Source organism: Peromyscus leucopus, chromosome 11, assembly GCF_004664715.2.
Source record: "Peromyscus leucopus breed LL Stock chromosome 11, UCI_PerLeu_2.1, whole genome shotgun sequence".
Lineage (NCBI taxonomy): Eukaryota > Metazoa > Chordata > Mammalia > Rodentia > Cricetidae > Peromyscus > Peromyscus leucopus.
The window spans coordinates 56,671,477-56,689,537 of NC_051072.1; the positions used below are offsets into that span (position 1 = coordinate 56,671,477).

The window sequence follows — 18,061 nt, forward strand, 5'->3', positions numbered from 1 at the left end:
AGGCTTGTTCTTTTCTGTTATAAATCCTCCAATAGATACTACACAAGACTACTGTTTCTCCATCTCCTGCTTTCTAGAATGGCTTCTCCATGAAGGCTGGTAGCCCCATCTTTATTCTCCATGAAGGCTGGTAGCCCCATCTTTATGCACCATGGAAGACATGCTATTGTGTTGGCTCTTGTGTCAGGGGAGCCTCCTTACCACAGTTTGTCTTTAGAAGCTCTTTGGATCATTTTCTGGGATGTCCAATTGCATATTTCCTCTTATAGGTCGGATCCAGAAAATAATATCATCAGAATTAGCATTTTCAACCTGAAACTTTGACTCAGCCCAGCAATGTTGGTGTTAGAGTTTTGCACACAATTGCTCAACATGATAATTCTAGAGCAGACACACTTCAGATTTCATTCCGCACATGTTATGGCATGTGGGAAGCTGCTACCAAAACTCAGCTCTCTTATTGTTTGTGTAAGTTGAAGCCAGAGCATTTAATAACACTTAAGTCTATGGTTATTTTATAAATGATTTGCCACTTGGGCAGGAACTTAAGCAACACCGATAACTGGTATTCTTTCTCCATTTTTCATAGGCATATATGTCAGACTCAGTTGAAGTAGTTGAGTACTTAAAAACATTCAGAAACATTGATCTAGGTAATTTTGGATCCTGAAGAATTCTTGGCTCACATGACATCTATTTAGTTTTCTATCTGCTGGGATATTGAGTCTGCAGGACCTCGGGAGTAAGATGTCATTGGTCTGGAAGAGGACATGGTGCCTTCATTCTGAGTTCATTGTATCCTGGCTTCAGCATGGGATTCACAGGATCTGGACTACAGCAATCAGGAACTGAGGGATAAGGCAGTTCAGGGGTGTATGGGAATCTACCACAGGACTTTGTAGCCATCTAAAGGTGAATAATATTAGGTTAAGATGGCATCTAACTCACCTTTTGCCCTCTCGCTTAGATGGTATCACCCACTAGAAGAAGAAATGATGAGTTAGTACAAGCTTGTGAAGCAGATGTTGATATTTGGTCAGGAAGGGGAATTGGAAAGGTGAGGTGGGTTAATCCATAAGGAAAGTGGATTAGGATGTCACAGGATGGTCCTGTGACCTTCCTGCCCTGTGGCATGTAAGACATGAGAGAATGAGTAGTCAGGGACAGCTAGAGGAGTAAGGCCTGTCCTGAGAAGAGATCTGGGTTTGGGTTGAGGTCGGGCGACAGTTGGTGAGACCTGGAGGTGTTGAGACTATCATGTTTTGCTGTAGTGCTGATCTGTGGCTTAAGTGTTTGATGTTGGAGACCATTCCATTGCCTTTGGCTGGTTTTGCAATTTCTTCAAATGAAGTTCTGCTCAAATCCACATTCCAGTTCTCTTTCCTCTTTTCCATAGGTGTCTGATGTGGGGATCTCAGGCTCGCCTTGAGGAGAGAGTGTTGAATGGGGAAAGGAATTGGCAGATGCATCCATTCCTGGACGCTAGCAGGTGGAGCATGGCAAGGCCTTGACCTGACCCTTTCTTTGACCTTGCCATTGCTAGCATAAGTAAGAGGTCTCTCAATTGAGCCTTATCCTATTTTTTCAGGGGCAAGAAAGCTTTATTCCACTCCTGAGTTTGTTCTTTGTAGCCTTTTGATGACGCATGTCATCGTACTTGCTCCTCTTTGGCATCTACTCCAGGACACACCAAGTGGCTAAAGCCACCCTTTCTCTGCTTGCTCCAGGCTATGGTCCATGCCTAGTGGACCATGCTCTTCTTCTGGTTTAACCACCATGGCATACGTGGTGCTGTCTCCATTGCCTCAGTCTTAGATGAGAAGCCCTTGGGCTAGATTTGGCAACCTAGCACATGGCAGAACTAGATTTAAGGACAGGTCAGAGCAAGATGCAATGCCTCGGTTATATGCACAAATGTGCACTGCTCTACTTTGAACTGTCTATATAGCATCTCCTGGGTGCTCAGTGCTGCCATGAATTTGACTGGTGGATTGTCACAGGTCTCTACTGCTGTCTGTGTCTGGGCAGTTTTCCCAGGTCAAGGTATGGATGCTGACTGATGAGCCACCTCACCCACCCTTTCCCACTTCTCCCTGATCTCTATCCTCTGCATGGTTACCAAAGTGTTCTTTCTAAGAACATCTGATCAGCTGGAAGGGCCTCAGTATTTTCTACTGACTTGTTATTTTATTCAATTAACTTTTTATTGTCAGAAGTTTAAATTAATTTTTTATTTTTATTTTTATGTGTATAGGTGTTTTGCTATGGATGTCGGCTCTCTTGGAACTGGAATTAGACAGTGGTGAGCTGTCATGTGGGTGCTGGGAATTGAACCCGGGTCCTCTGGAAGAGAAGTCAGTGAGCCATCTCTCCAGCCCCCAGAAGTTTAAAAATATAAAAATTTTAATATGCAAGTGAGGAAGGGTTTGTTCTCTATGTTGCTTGAAGGAAAGAAAATGTGCATTACTGTACCTGATATATATGACTCCTTGATCAAATGCTCTGAGTTCTGGGGTACAGTGAGCCAGTCAGCACAATGCTCTTCCCAAGCTGAAATTTTCAAACTCTCATGTCTTAGGTTCCAGGTAAACCAGTGCTGGGATTTTGATGTGCTGGCTGGTCCTTTCCAGTCTGACCTACAGAAATTTGTCTCTCAGACTGGAGATCTCAGTGACCTGCACCGTCTTCCCCGGCCCCTGCCAGGACAGGAGAGGAAGGACTCACTAACTCTTCCCTTGTCTGAGCCTCGGGCACAGCCCCGTCTCCTCAAAGCTTCTAAGACATCATGGCTTCGGTGTGCTTAGATGTCTGTTTCTCTCTGTCAGCCTGAATTTCTTCAGGAAAACTGCTCTGTTCCTCCCTTGTTCCCGCTCCTGGCATTGTGCCCGATTGGTTTTTAGAAATGCGTGTGCCAATTTAATCCCTCTCACCAAGGCAGGAGAAAGCTGGAATCATTTTTTAAAAGTTATTATTATATTGATGTGTAAAAATGGTATCTTAGTGTAATGAGCATTTCCTTGGACATTTATAAATTGACTATTATTTTTTTACTACCGTTAATCTTGATCTGTGTTTCTATAGGAAGTGTCATTTCATGCCCTTCTCTCATTTTGTTCTATTAATGTTTTTCCATGTTCCATCTGATTTTATGAGTTCTTTCCATGATGAATTTGTTATCTGATGGTTATATTCATTGTTAATCAGCTACATCATTTTTCTGTCTTATATCTGTGAAATTTTTTTACAAAGCTTTTGAATTACAATCCAATCAAAATATATTACCTTGGAGGGAAATGAATTCAAAACATTATTTTTTATTTAATTGGCTTATATTTCATATACTACAAAATCTTTCATCTGAAGTTACACAATTAAGAATATTCACAAGGCTGCACAATCTTTACTCTAATTCCAGAACACTTTCGACATATAAAAAATGAAAAGTTAGTCTTTTATCCTCTACCCTTGCCCATAGCCAACCAATACTTTACTTTTTTAATAGTTTTTTTTTTATCTGGACATTTCATATAAAGGGAACCAGACACACCTGGTTCTGGCTTCTTTCTTACTCTGATGTTTTCAAGACCCCCCCGCCCATGTTGTACCAATAGAACACACTTGAGGTACCTTATTCCTTTTTACATCTGGGTTGTCCGTTCTGTGGTTATACTACATTTTGTTTATGTATAAGTGATGGATATATGGGTTGTTTATACTTTTTTCCATTGTGAATACTGCTGCTATGAATATCTGGATCCAAGATACATTTTCAGTTCTCTTGGATATATACCCACAAGATCCTGCACCCTATGGTAACTGTGACCAGCGTTTTGAGAAACTGCCAAAGTCTCTTCCACAGGGACGGTGCCCTTTCTCACCGGAAATGATGAAGGGTTTGAGTTTTCCAGCTCCTCACCAATACTTGCTTCTGTCATTTTGTTTTGCACTGAGTTCATCTGGTGGAGGTTAGGCTACACAGTCCATTCATTTTAGAGGTAGACCCTAAAACGTCTTCACCCCGGAGTAATTAACTTTAGCATAATTGTCTTTCTGCTGTGTTTCCTTGCATCACTGCCTGGTCTGTGTTTGTGTTGAATTGTGTTTTAGAAAGACTTATTGACAAAACCTTCCCTCGGCTCCAAGTGAGACACTTCAATAATGACCTGTGACTGTGCGCTGGATTGGAGCACTGTTAGAAGAAGGAGGAGGGTTCATCTTTTTACCCTTGTTCCTCTTGTTATTTTCTTAACATCTGAGCTGCCACTGACTGGAAAGAGGATAACTGGGGAGCAAGGAACCCGTCAGGGAGAGACCGGTGGGGTAATGGTGCCAGGACCTCAAGCTAAGGTGGTACCTAAGAGGTACTGATGCCAGCAGAGTGGAGATACAGATATGAGAGAATCGGAGGACCAGAGAGTGTAGAAGACAGTCTAGCGATGCTGAGTGACTGTGAGGAAAGTTCAGGTGCTGTTAGACCGCTTCGGGTCACTGTGACAAATCTCCAGCAGTTCAGGTACAAAGAGAGAAGCTGTATTTTGGCTCACTGTCTCGGATGTTTTTACACAAGATCACTTGTCCCTGCCCCCTGGGGCCCATGGTGAGGCAGCAAGCCATGGTGAGGGTATGTGATGGTGCAAAATGGTTCACCTTGTGGACACGAGGTGAAACAGAGTGGGGAGAAGATTAGTCTCCGTCAAAAGTCTGTTCCCAATAATGTGTTGAGGGTTCCCACCACCTCACAGTAACAGCACTCTGGGGACCGGCCTTCTGTACAGGAACCATCAGGGGACAGGCAAGATCCATTCTGCAGCAGAGGCCTGACCTTGCCCCCAGCTGTCAAGAGTTGCTCCACTGCTGCTGTGTGGGCCTGGATTCTTCCCATTCCTGAAGATGTCAAGACTCTTGGGATGATGGGTGCTAATTCTGAAGAATCTCCTCTATAAACCTGAGCATCCCCCTGGAGTTTGGAGTTGGATCTTTTCTTTAGGAACTGTCCCTGAAACTTCCCATCTTAGGTTGTGCTACAGTTCACTCCATACACTTGTCTTGAACCAAAATGAATAGGATGAGCCTATTCACCTACCTAGTAACTTCTCACTAAGGTAACATACAGTTTGCCCTCTATACATAACGAAAGACTGCAAATCCAGGCTGAGTGCCTTCTCTGGGCTTGTCAGGATTTCGTTTGAATGTTCCCTTTTCTCCTGTGAGGAGCAGTGGTGGTTTGGTTTGGATTATAAGTACTACACACCAATATTTTGTGCCAGCATATGTCCTATGCATGACATATGTTGGTGCTCCACAGATGGGTTTTTAGTTTTGCTTTTATCATGTTGACTTACACAGCTTCGCTTTCTTTCCCTTGGCAGCGTGAAATGACCTTCGCTTCCTTCCCCTCCTCTTCTTGTTCCTTTAGGTAGGGATTGAATTGAAAAGAAAAATGAAGGGAATAATATGTTTGGCAATTTTTTTAAAAGCCTGGATAGTATCTAGGAAGTGGACAATTTAACTAAGTAAAGTGTATGTTGAAAATACATTAGAAGAGAAACACCAAGAAACACTCAGAAAAACTTGGAGAAGTCAGGCGTGCGACATTGATCTGGCTGAGAATAGACATCCTTTTCTAGTGGACTTCATACAGAAGGTTTGTAGACACAATTGAAGGGTCACCCCAGTAAGAGCAGAGAGGAGCAGGGAGGCACCCCAGTGGCATGAGTTGCATGATTCGAGAATTCCTGCATATGACGTGTAAAGCTGTGCAGAATCCATCGTGATGACCGACCCTTTCAGGGCATGCTGACTCTTCTGAAGCTGACCTAGGGCTCACACCAGAAGCTTGACTAGTGGGGAACATTTTCCCCGATCACTGCAGGGTAACCTCCAGCTGTTCTCACCTCTGCTAGCACAAGCCGCTCGCCACCCCTGTCTTCCCCATTACAACAGCCAAGATGATCTTGTTAAGAAGACACATATTAGCACATTTTAAAACCCAAGCTCAAATCCTACACGAGAAGGAAAACCTGAGATTCTAGATTAGCCCGCGTGTTTTACTACCCCGTTCCCTCCTGCGCCTGCCTCCTGGAGACCAGTGGCCTTGTCATCTCCTCAGCCAGGCCATGCCCTCACCACCCCATCACCAGGCTTTGGGACTTGGGCTTGCCTTTACCCGGTGTACTCTTCCACCAGTGAGGACTTTCTCCTACTAGGACCAGCTTCCTGGTGAGAACGTCCTAGGCCTGGCTTGGAACTGTAATTCCTCTCTTCCTGTTTCTGATCTGCCTTCTCTCTGTTCTCTTCAGTACTAATTACCAGGTTTTCTTATTAAATATATCTTTTATTCTTACTGCTGTGTAAGCTCCATAAGGACACAGAATACCCCCCCCCATTTTATTTATTCCTGTGCACAGAGCTTCCATCTGTCTCTGAACGCATACCACTCAATGATAGGTTTTAGTCATAGATCAACTTGGACTCACAGAAACATGCGAAGGGATGTTTACTCCAGACACTAGTGTTATTACTTATATTATTATCATATTATTAATACCTAATGCATGGGGGTAAATATCTAACATTAGAATTCCTCCCCTCACTTGGTATTGTACAGGTGTTAGAAGTATAGACAACCATACGCATGGTAACTTACGAAATGAGTAAACGCCATTTATAACATCTCCCGCCAGAGACAACAATTCTTTATGCTTTGATCTGTGTCCTTTACTTGGCATGCTTATTTTTCTCTCTTCCTCCCCTCTATATCTATATACATTATAAACCATTTGTTTCCTCTACACATGAACACACACATACATATCTAAATATGTGTTGTATACAACCTATTTGTCTTGATTTCTTCTTTCCTTTTCATGGATCAGTAGGCCTTTGGTATACTCATTATTATTATTAAATTTTTTTTGGTTTTTTGAGAGACAGGGTTTCTCTGTGTAGTTTTGGTGGCTGTCCTGGATCTCTCTCTGTAGACCAGGCTGGCCTCGAACTCACAGAGATCCGCCTGGCTCTGCCTCCCAAGTGCTGGGATTAAAGGCATGCACCACCACCACCCGGCTGGTATACTCGTTATTTTACACCTATTTTTGGCAGTACTGGAGGGAAAACCCAGGCTATCCTGTGTGTGAGGCAAGTACTCTATCAATGGGCTACTGTTGTGGTCCTCTTTATAGCTGGTTTTTAAAATAAGATTTTTAAAAACTTTGCAATAAACCTGATATACTGTGCTTGATGAATCACTTACATTTTACAAATGTGTATAGTAGATTGTCTCAGTATCTTTTGTGTTAATGAATGAACATCTTGTTTCTTTGTACATCTTGGCAAAAATTTGATTACATTTTTGACTTATGTTGTAGAAATGAAAACACTAATGCAAAAGACTAATCTTTCACACCTGCTTTGATATGTTTGCAATATTGTCTTTTAGAATGGCTGCTCTGGAACACCGTGTGACATTACCCAATCCACTCTACTTCTGCTCATGCTAAATGTTAATGCCTTTTGAAGGTCTTAACCAGTTTTTGATTAAGAAGTATACGTGTTTTATACACTTATTGGCTTATTATATTCTATGAAACCCCTTTGTCTAATTTTATCCAATATTATCCACTTGTTCTAAATATGAAGCGTTTAACTCAATTTACCTCTTACATTTTGTCTTTTGCTCCATCTGTATCTGTTGCTTTTATCTTTGTAGTTCTTAAATTAGTTGACTTTGTCCTAAAACACTGCAGTTACATCTCTTATTGACTTATCAGCTCAGCACAGTTTGTATTGATCTCTCCAAGGCAAGCTAAACAGACACAGACATTTCACGTGTTCTCATTGTATTTTCTCTCTTTGGATGCCGAGCTTTTATTGCATCTGTTATTATTTATTATCGCTTTATAAAGTTTTCCACATTTATTTTCTGTTCCCTAAATTCAATCAGGCCTCTGAATTTGGCCACAGGTGGATTCTGAAGATTAAAAACCAGTGGGAAGGGTGTGATGGCGCAGATAGAGTAAGACCTGCCTTTGGACAGCCCGGTGGGGCGATGGTAGCTCCCAGTATTTCCTGAAGCTCTGGAAGGGAGGAGGGCAAAGGCTCCTGATGAGGAGAAACTCTGCAAGTCCCTGGCTTGACTCCTGCTGCTTCACGTGTTAAAAGAGCAACTGTGTCCCCCTACTGTGTACCAGTAACTCACTCCATTTGTTTGTAAGAAAAAGCAATGAGGACATGCACACAGTGGACAGAGCAGCAGTATATATCCAAGTATTAAAGCCGGTGTTTGGTCCCACAGCACACGGATGATTACACAGAGTTGAATGTTTGCTCCTTGAGTCTCATCCTGCAGCAGCCTGTTACATTACTCCTGGTCTCTGACTGCTCAGCTTGGTCATCAGCTGGGTCTGACTTACGGGTTCTGACATGCATTGACCCGTAGAATTTTAGCAATTAGGCTTTGTTTCCCTGCCTTCTTTTTCTATCTGATAGCTTCATTTCCACGGCAGCCTGCTTGTTTCGTGGCTCTTAATCTGAAGACAGTGAAACTCAGCTGCCAGAATGACCCTTGCTTCTTGTGGCAGCTTTTCTGTTTGTTCATTTGGGGCTGTATTTGCTCTCTGTTGCTGTCAAACGGTTGACTCCACAGTGATTACCACAATAAGGAACTCATTATACCCCACAGCTCCTGCAGGCCAGGTGTCTGAGCAAGGATTAGCTTGGTGGCCTCTGCTTAGAAGTTTCTCATAAGCTGCTGAGCAGGTCTGTGGGCTTCTCTGGACGCATGGGTTGGGAAGGGTCTGCTGCTGTCTGTGTCTGCAGATGCTGGCTGGATCTCCTTCCTTATGCATTGTTGAGCTGAGCCTCTAGAGGACTGTAGGCGAGAGACCCTCCTCGGTTTCTATTCATCGTGAACCTCTGGAGAGAGCAGTTCACAGCCAGGCAGTTGCCTGCCCTCTGAGTAGAGCAGCAAGAGAAGGCAGGCGAGACGGAAGCCAGAGTCTCCTGTGACGTCACCTTGGAAGTACCGTCCACCTCCTTGCTGCACTTCATAGTCCATGTGTCGTTTCCAGCCACCGAGTTTGTGGTGAGCTGGTCACAATAGGGAGCTGGTCCCGCGTGCTTCCCTGCCAGGCACTCACATCGCTTTCCTTGTTTGGGTCTTCCTTATGTTGACAGTGGGTGTCAGGACTGACCTAAGCTCTGCTCCCTCTCTGAGCACAGCCGTCTTGAGGAAGGTGGCCGACTTTTCCACAGAGAGCAGATCACGGGCTGTGATCTGGGGGTGTGGATGAAGAGCCCAACTTCCCGACCTTTTGCAGGCTCTCTTCCCGATCCATCCCATGCCAGCTTTTATCCTTAGCATTATTTGGCTCTGTGTTCGGTGCTTCTCTGGGACAACCCTGGTGAGAACCATCTCATAGTCTCATGTTGGGCTCTACGCCTTCAATTTCCTCTCTTCCAGTCTCCTCACCAAATGAATTCTGCTCAGTCTTTTTTTTTTTTTTGACTGAAGTTCATAAAATACAAGTTTTGCTACTGTCTGTTAACAGTGTCGTTTTCAATATTGCCATAGTTTCATTCACTAAGAACAAACAAGTCGATGTTTTCTAACGTTGCATTGGAACCTTGAAGAAGGGGGACAGCCAGTGTCTGCCAAGGAGTCCACAGAGCTCAGCCCCACCTGTCAGCCTGGACTTGATTTTCCCTTCGCATTCTTTCTGTTTTGTTTTTTTAAAGATAAAACAAAAATGCTTCTCTGCCACCCAATGCCGATCTAATACATTTGTAGACATTTCCACATGTCTCGGGTAAAGCTGACAATGAAGGACAGAATTTTTATAGTTCTGTTTCTGGTGCTCTGTTGCTGCCTCCTCCCCTTAGGGCAGTGGTTCTCAACCCACATAAAGCTGTGACCCTTTAATACAGCTCCTCACGCTGTGGTGACCATAACATTATTTTCGTTGCTACTTCAGAACTGTTGTTTTGCTACTGTTGTGAATTGCAATGTAAATATCTGATATGCAGGATATCTGATATTTGACCTCCCCCGCAAAAGGGTCACGACCCATAGGTTGAGGACCTCTGCTTTGGAGGAAGGAAGACTTATAAAAAGTCTACCCCGTCTTTTTTCTTTCCACTCGTATAGGTGCACGGTCCTTCTTTCTAAGCTCAAGGGGCAGATTTCTTAGAGCAGGTGACTTGAGATCGCTGCTAACTCCAGATCCTCGCCAACACATGTGATGTCAGTGTGTCAGGTGACTCAGCTACCGTGTGACCTTAGTGTGGTCTCAAGACTTCTTAGTTCTCAGTGATACAATGCTATTTCAAAGTGGTTAGAAAAATAATTTACTAGAAGGAAACCACATGACTCTCTGAACTCCAGGGTGTAACTCTACTCAGATGTTGTGAAAGCAGAACCCAGGTAGTTACTTCTCTCTCTCTCTCTCTCTCTCTCTCTCTCTCTCTCTGACATTCTGCTCATTTTGTGTTTGCTTTTCTGAACACCTGCTTATGCTTTCCTTCCTCAGCAGACTTCCTGCGACTGCTTTGGGAAGGGGCGGCTAACCAAGGCTGCCCAACAATGGCGACCTGAGTTCCCAGGCCCCTTTCATCTCACTTAGAGCACACAGAGCAGGATTCCATGGAGAAAACTTCCATTTGGTCCAGCATGCACAGGCGTCTCCTCCTATGTTTGTTCACCGTGATCTTGAGGGAGGTGATGAGATATAAACATGGCTTCAGTGGGTCAAGCCCCAGAGCAAAGACAAGCAGCCTGGGGGTTTGGCAGAAGCCTCCAAGGGGTCTGGTGCTGTTTCTCCCCTGAGAGGCAATTTGGCTTGTGGTTATGTCATGGACTCGGGTCAGACAGACTTTGATTTGATCCTAACCCTGGGGTCAGTATGCATTCTGAGAACCAATTCTTCCCCTTCGGATAATAAACCCCACCTCTTGTATTACAGGGAGTACGCAACGAGAAAATGTATGATTCGCCCTATACACCCAACAAGTAGTGTCCATTACTAATTACAACTGTTATCAGGCCATTTGGAAAAGGTTTTATGAGGAGAGGAACATGCACCTTACCACCCTAAACAGTGCAAAAGGATCTAATGTAAAATTCCAGGCGACTTGACATTGTATTACATGCCAGGCACCTCGATGTTACATCATATTCCAAGTGCCTTGACATTGCATCGTATTCCAGGCACCTCAATATTGCATTATTAGTGAAAATTAAGAGCGGGTTTTCTCTACCGTGCTTAGCTGAAGAAATGGACATAGGTGAGGTGCTGAAGTCAGGGACCAAAGAGTTTAACTTTCTCTGTCATGTGTGTGGCTTCTGCTCATTTTCAGAACAGAGTAGTGGATAATCTGTACCCCACAGAATGGGTGGTCTCCATGATAGCCAAAACAGTTCTTCCTGAACAGACCTTGTTCTCAGGGTTGCTGTCTTCATTCTGGCCAATAGAAGGTCAATTTCACTGGTTGATGAAATACTTTGAATCCCATCCTTGAAGACTAATGGCATCAATTCAAAATACTCAATCTCTTCCTTAAAGAAGTCATACACTTTCATATTAAAATCTGTTGGAGTTCCTTGGCTTTTTTTTTTCTTCTCATAGTCATGTTAAAATTGTGGGTAGCAGCCAGCATTAAATGGATTCTTAGTTGGAGAATATGTAATATGATGAATACTGAAATTCTATATTATGGAGCCGCCAACTGTATGAGGCAGGTTAGCATGTAAGGTAGAACTAGTCAAACAACATGCGTGGGTCCCTTTTTAAGTGTGTGAGCATTGCTATGTGAAATGGTGGTGGAGCAACATGCCCGTGACTAACTGTGCAATTTTCTCTTAAGTTACGCGGACATTTTGATTGAAAGGGAAGTGCTAATGCAGAAGTACATTCATCTAGTTCAGATCGTGGAGACAGAAAAAATTGCTGCTAACCAACTTCGACACCAGCTGGAAGATCAAGACACTGAAATCGAAAGGCTTAAATCAGAGGTATTTCCTGTCTTCTGTCACTTCCTCATGAAAACCTGCCGAATATTCAGGAGAAAAAGATAATCTCAGGAAAAAAGTAATGCTGAGCTCTGCTATCAACAGATATATGGCTGGCTGCTGATCTAGACATGAATCCATTGTCGGCTTCAGGGTCACATAGATGTGTTGCTAGAACATACCACCATGATAAACATGGGATCTTCTGTTGTTATGTGTGCCCCTAATGTCCTTTGTTAGATAAGAAGCACAATGTATCTAAATATATGTATAATATGTATATATATATATATATATATATATATATATATATATATATATATATATATATAAAATAGCCATCAGGTAGACTCTTGGAGTAACAGCTGTAAGTCTGCCATGGGATAACTTAAAGTCCAAAATGATAACCAAGGAAGGACCAGATGGGAATTACAAAACACTTTACTTCTAGCTTGCCCCCTGCAGAATTCTGAGAAGCACAGTTGGGCTAAACAAGAAGACACTGATTGGCTGTGGGGCATTTCTGCCTCTCCCTTGGCCCCCATTCCTTCAATGCGCACTTCTGGTGAACCTCAGGGTGGCGTTACTGTTACGTGATGGAGTAGGTAGTCTTTGAGTCTATAGCCGTGGGCCTGTGCCTGGGTCCCAGGTCACAATCTATGCAGAGACCTTTCCAGGCTCTCTTGTGAGTGCTCACAGAAAGTGAGTAGTAACTGAAGAACAGAGGAGGGATGGAGAGGCTAGATTGTCCTCTCTGTTCTAGCCAGAGGTACGCTGGTCTCTTAGATCTAAAGGATAGGGTGCCGAAGGTAGTAGTCATGGATCCTTGCTGACAGGCTTCTCAGCTTTGACAACTTTCTTGCCATTTTTACTGTGCAAACATTTCCTTTGCATTCTCTTACACCTCCCTGAGGCTCACTGTGCCTCCTGCGTGGGTTTCACCTCCTGCTCCCAGGTATCCTGAGAGTAGGACCCTCAGCATATCTGGCTCGAGCATGGAGACAAGAACTCCTTTAGGGACGATGAGTTGCCAAGTGTGTTCACTGTATCATTAGACTCACCAGCCTCCTCTGTGCAGCCCCAAGAGTTGATACAGTGAAAACAGCAACAGAAACCTTAACAAACCTGCATTTTAAAAGGCTATATCAGGCATGTAATTTAAAACAAAATTATTGTGTTCTTTCTTTGCTTTGGTACACCAGAGCAGATGCCTGTTTACTGAGTGAAGCAGGTTGGTATTTACACCACGACAGGAACTCAACACCAAGCAGTGCTCCCCAATATTTGCCTGTGTGTGTTTATCTGTCTCCATTATGCTCTGCTTTAGTCAGATTATAAATTGCAGTGAAAAGCTGTCAGAGGCAGGGTTGGTTTTTTTTTTTTTTTTTTTTTTTTTTTGTAGTCTTTTGTAGCTGCTTGACAGGAATTGTTTCTTATCCCATTATCTTCCCATTTTCACCTAGAAAATGGAAGTAGAGTATATTTGATTCTGGGGATAAGATCCAAAGACAGAGACAGGTCAGTGATGTGTGTGTGGGGGGGGGCAATCTTCCGACCTTTTCAGTGTTGGCTTCTCAATGATTCTATTTAAGTTCTTAGGCTTGTGTGAACCACAATTGGGGCTACACTAGAGAACTGTACTGCTGTGAAGGCAAGAAGCCACTGGGTCTTAAATTCCTTCTTACAGGTCACATGGGGCCAGTTTATTACAGTCCTCTTTGCTTCTTTGAACTGGCCCTTTTCATCAACCCCAGGACACCGAGGTTGCCATAGTAGCCACTGTCTCAAAGACTGCAGAAGGACTGTGGGATACACACTTCAAAAACCACTGGTTGATTACAAGAGCTTTAAGTTGAGTGTCTCTGTCTTCATGGCATCTACCTTCAGGCAGGGTGGTGAGGAGACATTGGCCTGGTCTGTCAGGGCTAAGTTCTGGACTAGTATTTGTCTTAAGGCAAACCTCAGGTCACACTTTGTGGATCACTGCCTGTCAGCACTTGGAGTAAGATTCATGTTCCCTGCATCAGAGCACCAAATAAGGAGAGGGCATACACATGACAGTTTCTGGATGTCTTCATGGGTAGAACTTCTTTAGTATGGCTGTATACCACCATTTCCCAAATCCTGAATTGGACCTCTTTTGGGTTACAGATTGTTGCTCTTAATAAAACCAAGGAACGTATGCGCCCTTACCACAGCCATCAAGAGGATGAGGATCCAGACATCAAGAAAATTAAAAAGGTAAGAAGTGGGAGGTTTCTGGGAGCATGGTGACCAGTTGTCTGCTCTGTGATGGCGACTTTGTTATTGTGTCCTCAAGCTGGTAACAGCCTTGGTGTTTCTACAAATGGCTTCCAGACTGTCCCTTCATTGGGATCCACACTGGTCTGGAAAATTTCAGTCTGAGATTTCTTTCCAGAACTAGAACTTCCCTTTTGGATTCTGGGAAGAACGCAAAAAACACACATTTAGACAGCAGTGTACTCTATTGGGTGAATGCAGTGCTGTTGAAACTCCTGATTTTGCTGCATTCATAGTTGGGAAGAAATTATATTTCTATATTAAATAATTATTCCCTGCTAGATATAAAAAAAATTTTAACCAAAGGTTCAGAATTTGGAACAGATTCTTTGGACTGAGTTGAACATTTTCAACTTTCAAGAAATAATAAAGTAAAATAAAACTATTATTTTCTTAGCATTATAATCTTTTATTAGAACCTGGTTTATGATACTGTGTTCCAAAACTAATGCTATTGCCTTCTTTTAATAGTATGCAGTTGCATGTAAACAAGGATATTAATAATATCCAATTTTCAGCCATATTGTGGGAGCTGATCTGTTAGTAAATAAATGAGGCAGCTATTGTTCATCAGGGAACATCTGCCAAAGTGAATAGAAAGATTTTATTTAACACAAATTTTAATTGAGCTGAATTTTCTAAACCTATTTCTATTAAATAAGAGAATAACAAAAATAAAAACATAGTTTTGAACCTTTGTGATTCTCCAAAGAAGCAATTTTAAACCTATTTTTTAACCTGTTAATAGATTTCAAAATTAACTATTATTTTTTAATGTCCCAAATCAAATAAACATCTGTGGAAAGGTTGTTTACAAATGAACCACATAACTTCTCTAATCTTGGCAAATTGTAGCTAAAAGGCTAAAAGATTTCAAAAGATTGTAACTAAAAATTGCTTATAATTCACAAAAAAGTCCTTTAGAATTCTCAAAATAGTATGCATAGAACTTCTTCACACAATTCTATTGAAATGTGCTTAATGTCTATTGTTTGAGTGCAGCAGTTTTAATGGCCATATGGGAACTGATGTGGGGTGTCAAAATTAGAAGGCAAGTGGCAACATCTTAAATGTTGCAAAATTAAATGCATGACAATTTATATCACATTGGTGAAAGAGATATTAAAAAGGAATGTGTGGTTGGTATATTGTGCACCCCAATAAACTTATCTGAGGGTCAGAGAACAGAACAGCCACTATATTAAACATAGGTTTAGGCAGTGGTAGCACACACCTTTAATCCTAGCATTCCAGAGACAGAGATCCATCTAGATCTCTGTGAATTCAAAGCCACACTGGGAACAGCCAGTCATGGTGACATACACCCTAGTCCCAGGAAGTGATGGCAGGCAGCAGAAAGGTATATAAGGCGTGAGGACCAGGAACTAGAGCCTTTGTTAAGCTTTTAGCTTTTAGCAGCAGTTAAGCTGAGATCCATTTGGATGAGGACTCAGAGGCTTCCAATTTGAGGAAACAAGATCAGCTGAGGAATTGGCGAGGCGAGGTTAGCTGTGGCTTGTTCTGTTTCTCTGATCTTTCAGCATTCACCCCAATACCTGGCTCTGGGTTTATTTTTATTAATAAGACCTTTTAAGATTCATGCTGCAGTAATGTTGAATAGATAATGGTCATATTAAGGGGATCAGGTAGGGAATTAAAATTTTAATGAATTGTGAACCTGAAATATGCCTCCTTGCTGAATCTGTCATCTCTAAAGTGCCACATCCTAATTACTTATCCGGTAATTTTTATAGTTAGTGAGGACCTTTTATTTTAGGGTCCATTCTGAGGAAACAGGATCGGAGTTCAAAGTGCCCTGCCTTTGAGCAAAGGATTATGATACATAGCTGTTTTCTCAGGGTTTCATTTACCTGGGCATTTAACAGATATTCAGCAAGTGTTTGTTGACTGGTCGAACCACACAGATTAGTGCACTTTCCCAGATCTGCACTTTTCCTATTGTGCCAAGGAAATTCAGATCCATTTTAAGGGATATATGATGTTTCTACAAAAGAGATTTTATATTAAATTATTCCTTTAAAAGTTATTCATCATTGCAAAGAATAATGTATGTCCTGTCCACACGGCTGATAAGAGCTCAAGGAAGGACATGTTAAGGGACCTTGGCTTGGTCTGCAGCTTTCCCAGCTTGCAGCTTATCTGAAACCTCAGATTGCTCATTTGTAGGAGGGACTGGATGAGCCAGTTTCAACACTTATTTTTTAGGCTTAAATAAGCAAAGCAAAACAAAATGCAACATCAATAAAAAAAATCAGCTGGTTTAAAATGGACAAAGTACTTGGATAGACCACTATTTAGACATTTCACCAGTGATCCGCAAGCACATGCAAAGATAGCCAGTCATTGGAGAAGGTACAGATCAAAACCATAAGAAGACAGAACCTCACATCCACTGGGACAGCTACTGTAGAAAAAACAGGAGGAAAATGACATATTTCGACGAGGATGTGGAGAAATTGGGATTACTGTGTGATATGGATTGTAAAATGGTAAATAAACCTCAATGAAATTCAATAACTCATTTCCCAGCAATTCCATTTCTGGGTAGATTTCAAAAGACATGACAGCAAGGTCTGGATCTTGAGGAGATATTGGCATAGCTGTGTTCGTAGCAATACTATTCAGAACAGCTAAGGGATGGAAGCAGCCATAATGCCCAACAGAGATGAGCAGGATAAATGGGTAATGGTATATCACTTATCCTTAAAAAGTACAGAAACCCCAGCACATGCTTCAACATGGGTGAACCTTGGAGACACTTTAGTAAATGAAATTGGTCAGTTCCTGCAGAGAACAAGGATGGTTCCTAGCACTCACATGGTGGCTTACAACCATCTGTAACTCCAGTTCCAAGGGACCTAATGTCCTCTATTGGCTTCCATGGGCTCCTACACATACATGATACATGTACGTAAACTCAAACACATACACACACACACACACACACACCACACACTAAATCATTTTCTAAAATGTGGTCTGGAGCACTTGCCTAGAATGCACAAGACCCTGGGTTCAATCTTTGGCACTTAAAAATTATTAAGATGGTAAATTTTTTTTACCACAAATAAAAATATATAGGATTATTTCTTATTAAAAACAAACCTTTAACTATTATTTAAATATATTCTCTAAGTCTTAAAGTATTATTAGCCCAGTAGTAGTATATTCTAATGTCTATATAAATAAGTCTAATGCTTTTAAGCTGTGACGGAAATTTGTGAACCTCAGAAAACCTGTTTAAAATCATTTTCCCCTGCTCTTTGGTGAAGGCTTGCCATTGTATTGAAGAAAGCGTCAACACACCATTCAAAGGGTGGCGTTTATCCACGTACTGTCTCATCTCCCAGACTCCTTCACTTCCTCGTCCTGTAGGTTCAGAGCTTCATGCGAGGATGGCTGTGCAGGAGGAAGTGGAAGACCATCGTGCAAGACTACATTTGTTCTCCCCATGCTGAGAGCATGAGGAAGAGAAACCAGATCGTGTTCACCATGGTGGAAGCCGAGACAGAGTACGTACACCAGCTCTACATCCTGGTGAATGGTTTCCTCCGGCCCCTGCGGATGGCGGCCAGCTCCAAGAAGCCCCCCATTAGCCATGATGATGTCAGCAGCATTTTTCTCAACAGGTTTGTCTTTGCATAAATGGATAGTTTGGGAATAACTCACTGGCATTTCTTGAAAACATCCCTATTTTAGTCAGAAAAGATGAGGTCTCGCAGATTCAGCTTTGCA

The 18,061-nt window shown here is 42.3% G+C and overlaps 1 protein-coding gene across 5 annotated transcripts in view; it reads left to right on the forward strand.

The window, feature by feature from the left end:
* The window catches only part of Rasgrf2 (Ras protein specific guanine nucleotide releasing factor 2), a 236,113-nt gene that overhangs the window by 70,765 nt on the left and 147,287 nt on the right, over positions 1-18,061 (forward strand). For all 5 annotated transcript variants that reach the window (XM_028891013.2, XM_028891014.2, XM_028891017.2 and 2 more), the window contains exons 3-5: positions 11,860-12,007; positions 14,156-14,245; positions 17,702-17,955. In XM_028891013.2, the coding sequence (XP_028746846.1) occupies positions 11,860-12,007; positions 14,156-14,245; positions 17,702-17,955 (492 nt within the window). The remainder of the gene's footprint in view (positions 1-11,859; positions 12,008-14,155; positions 14,246-17,701; positions 17,956-18,061) is intronic.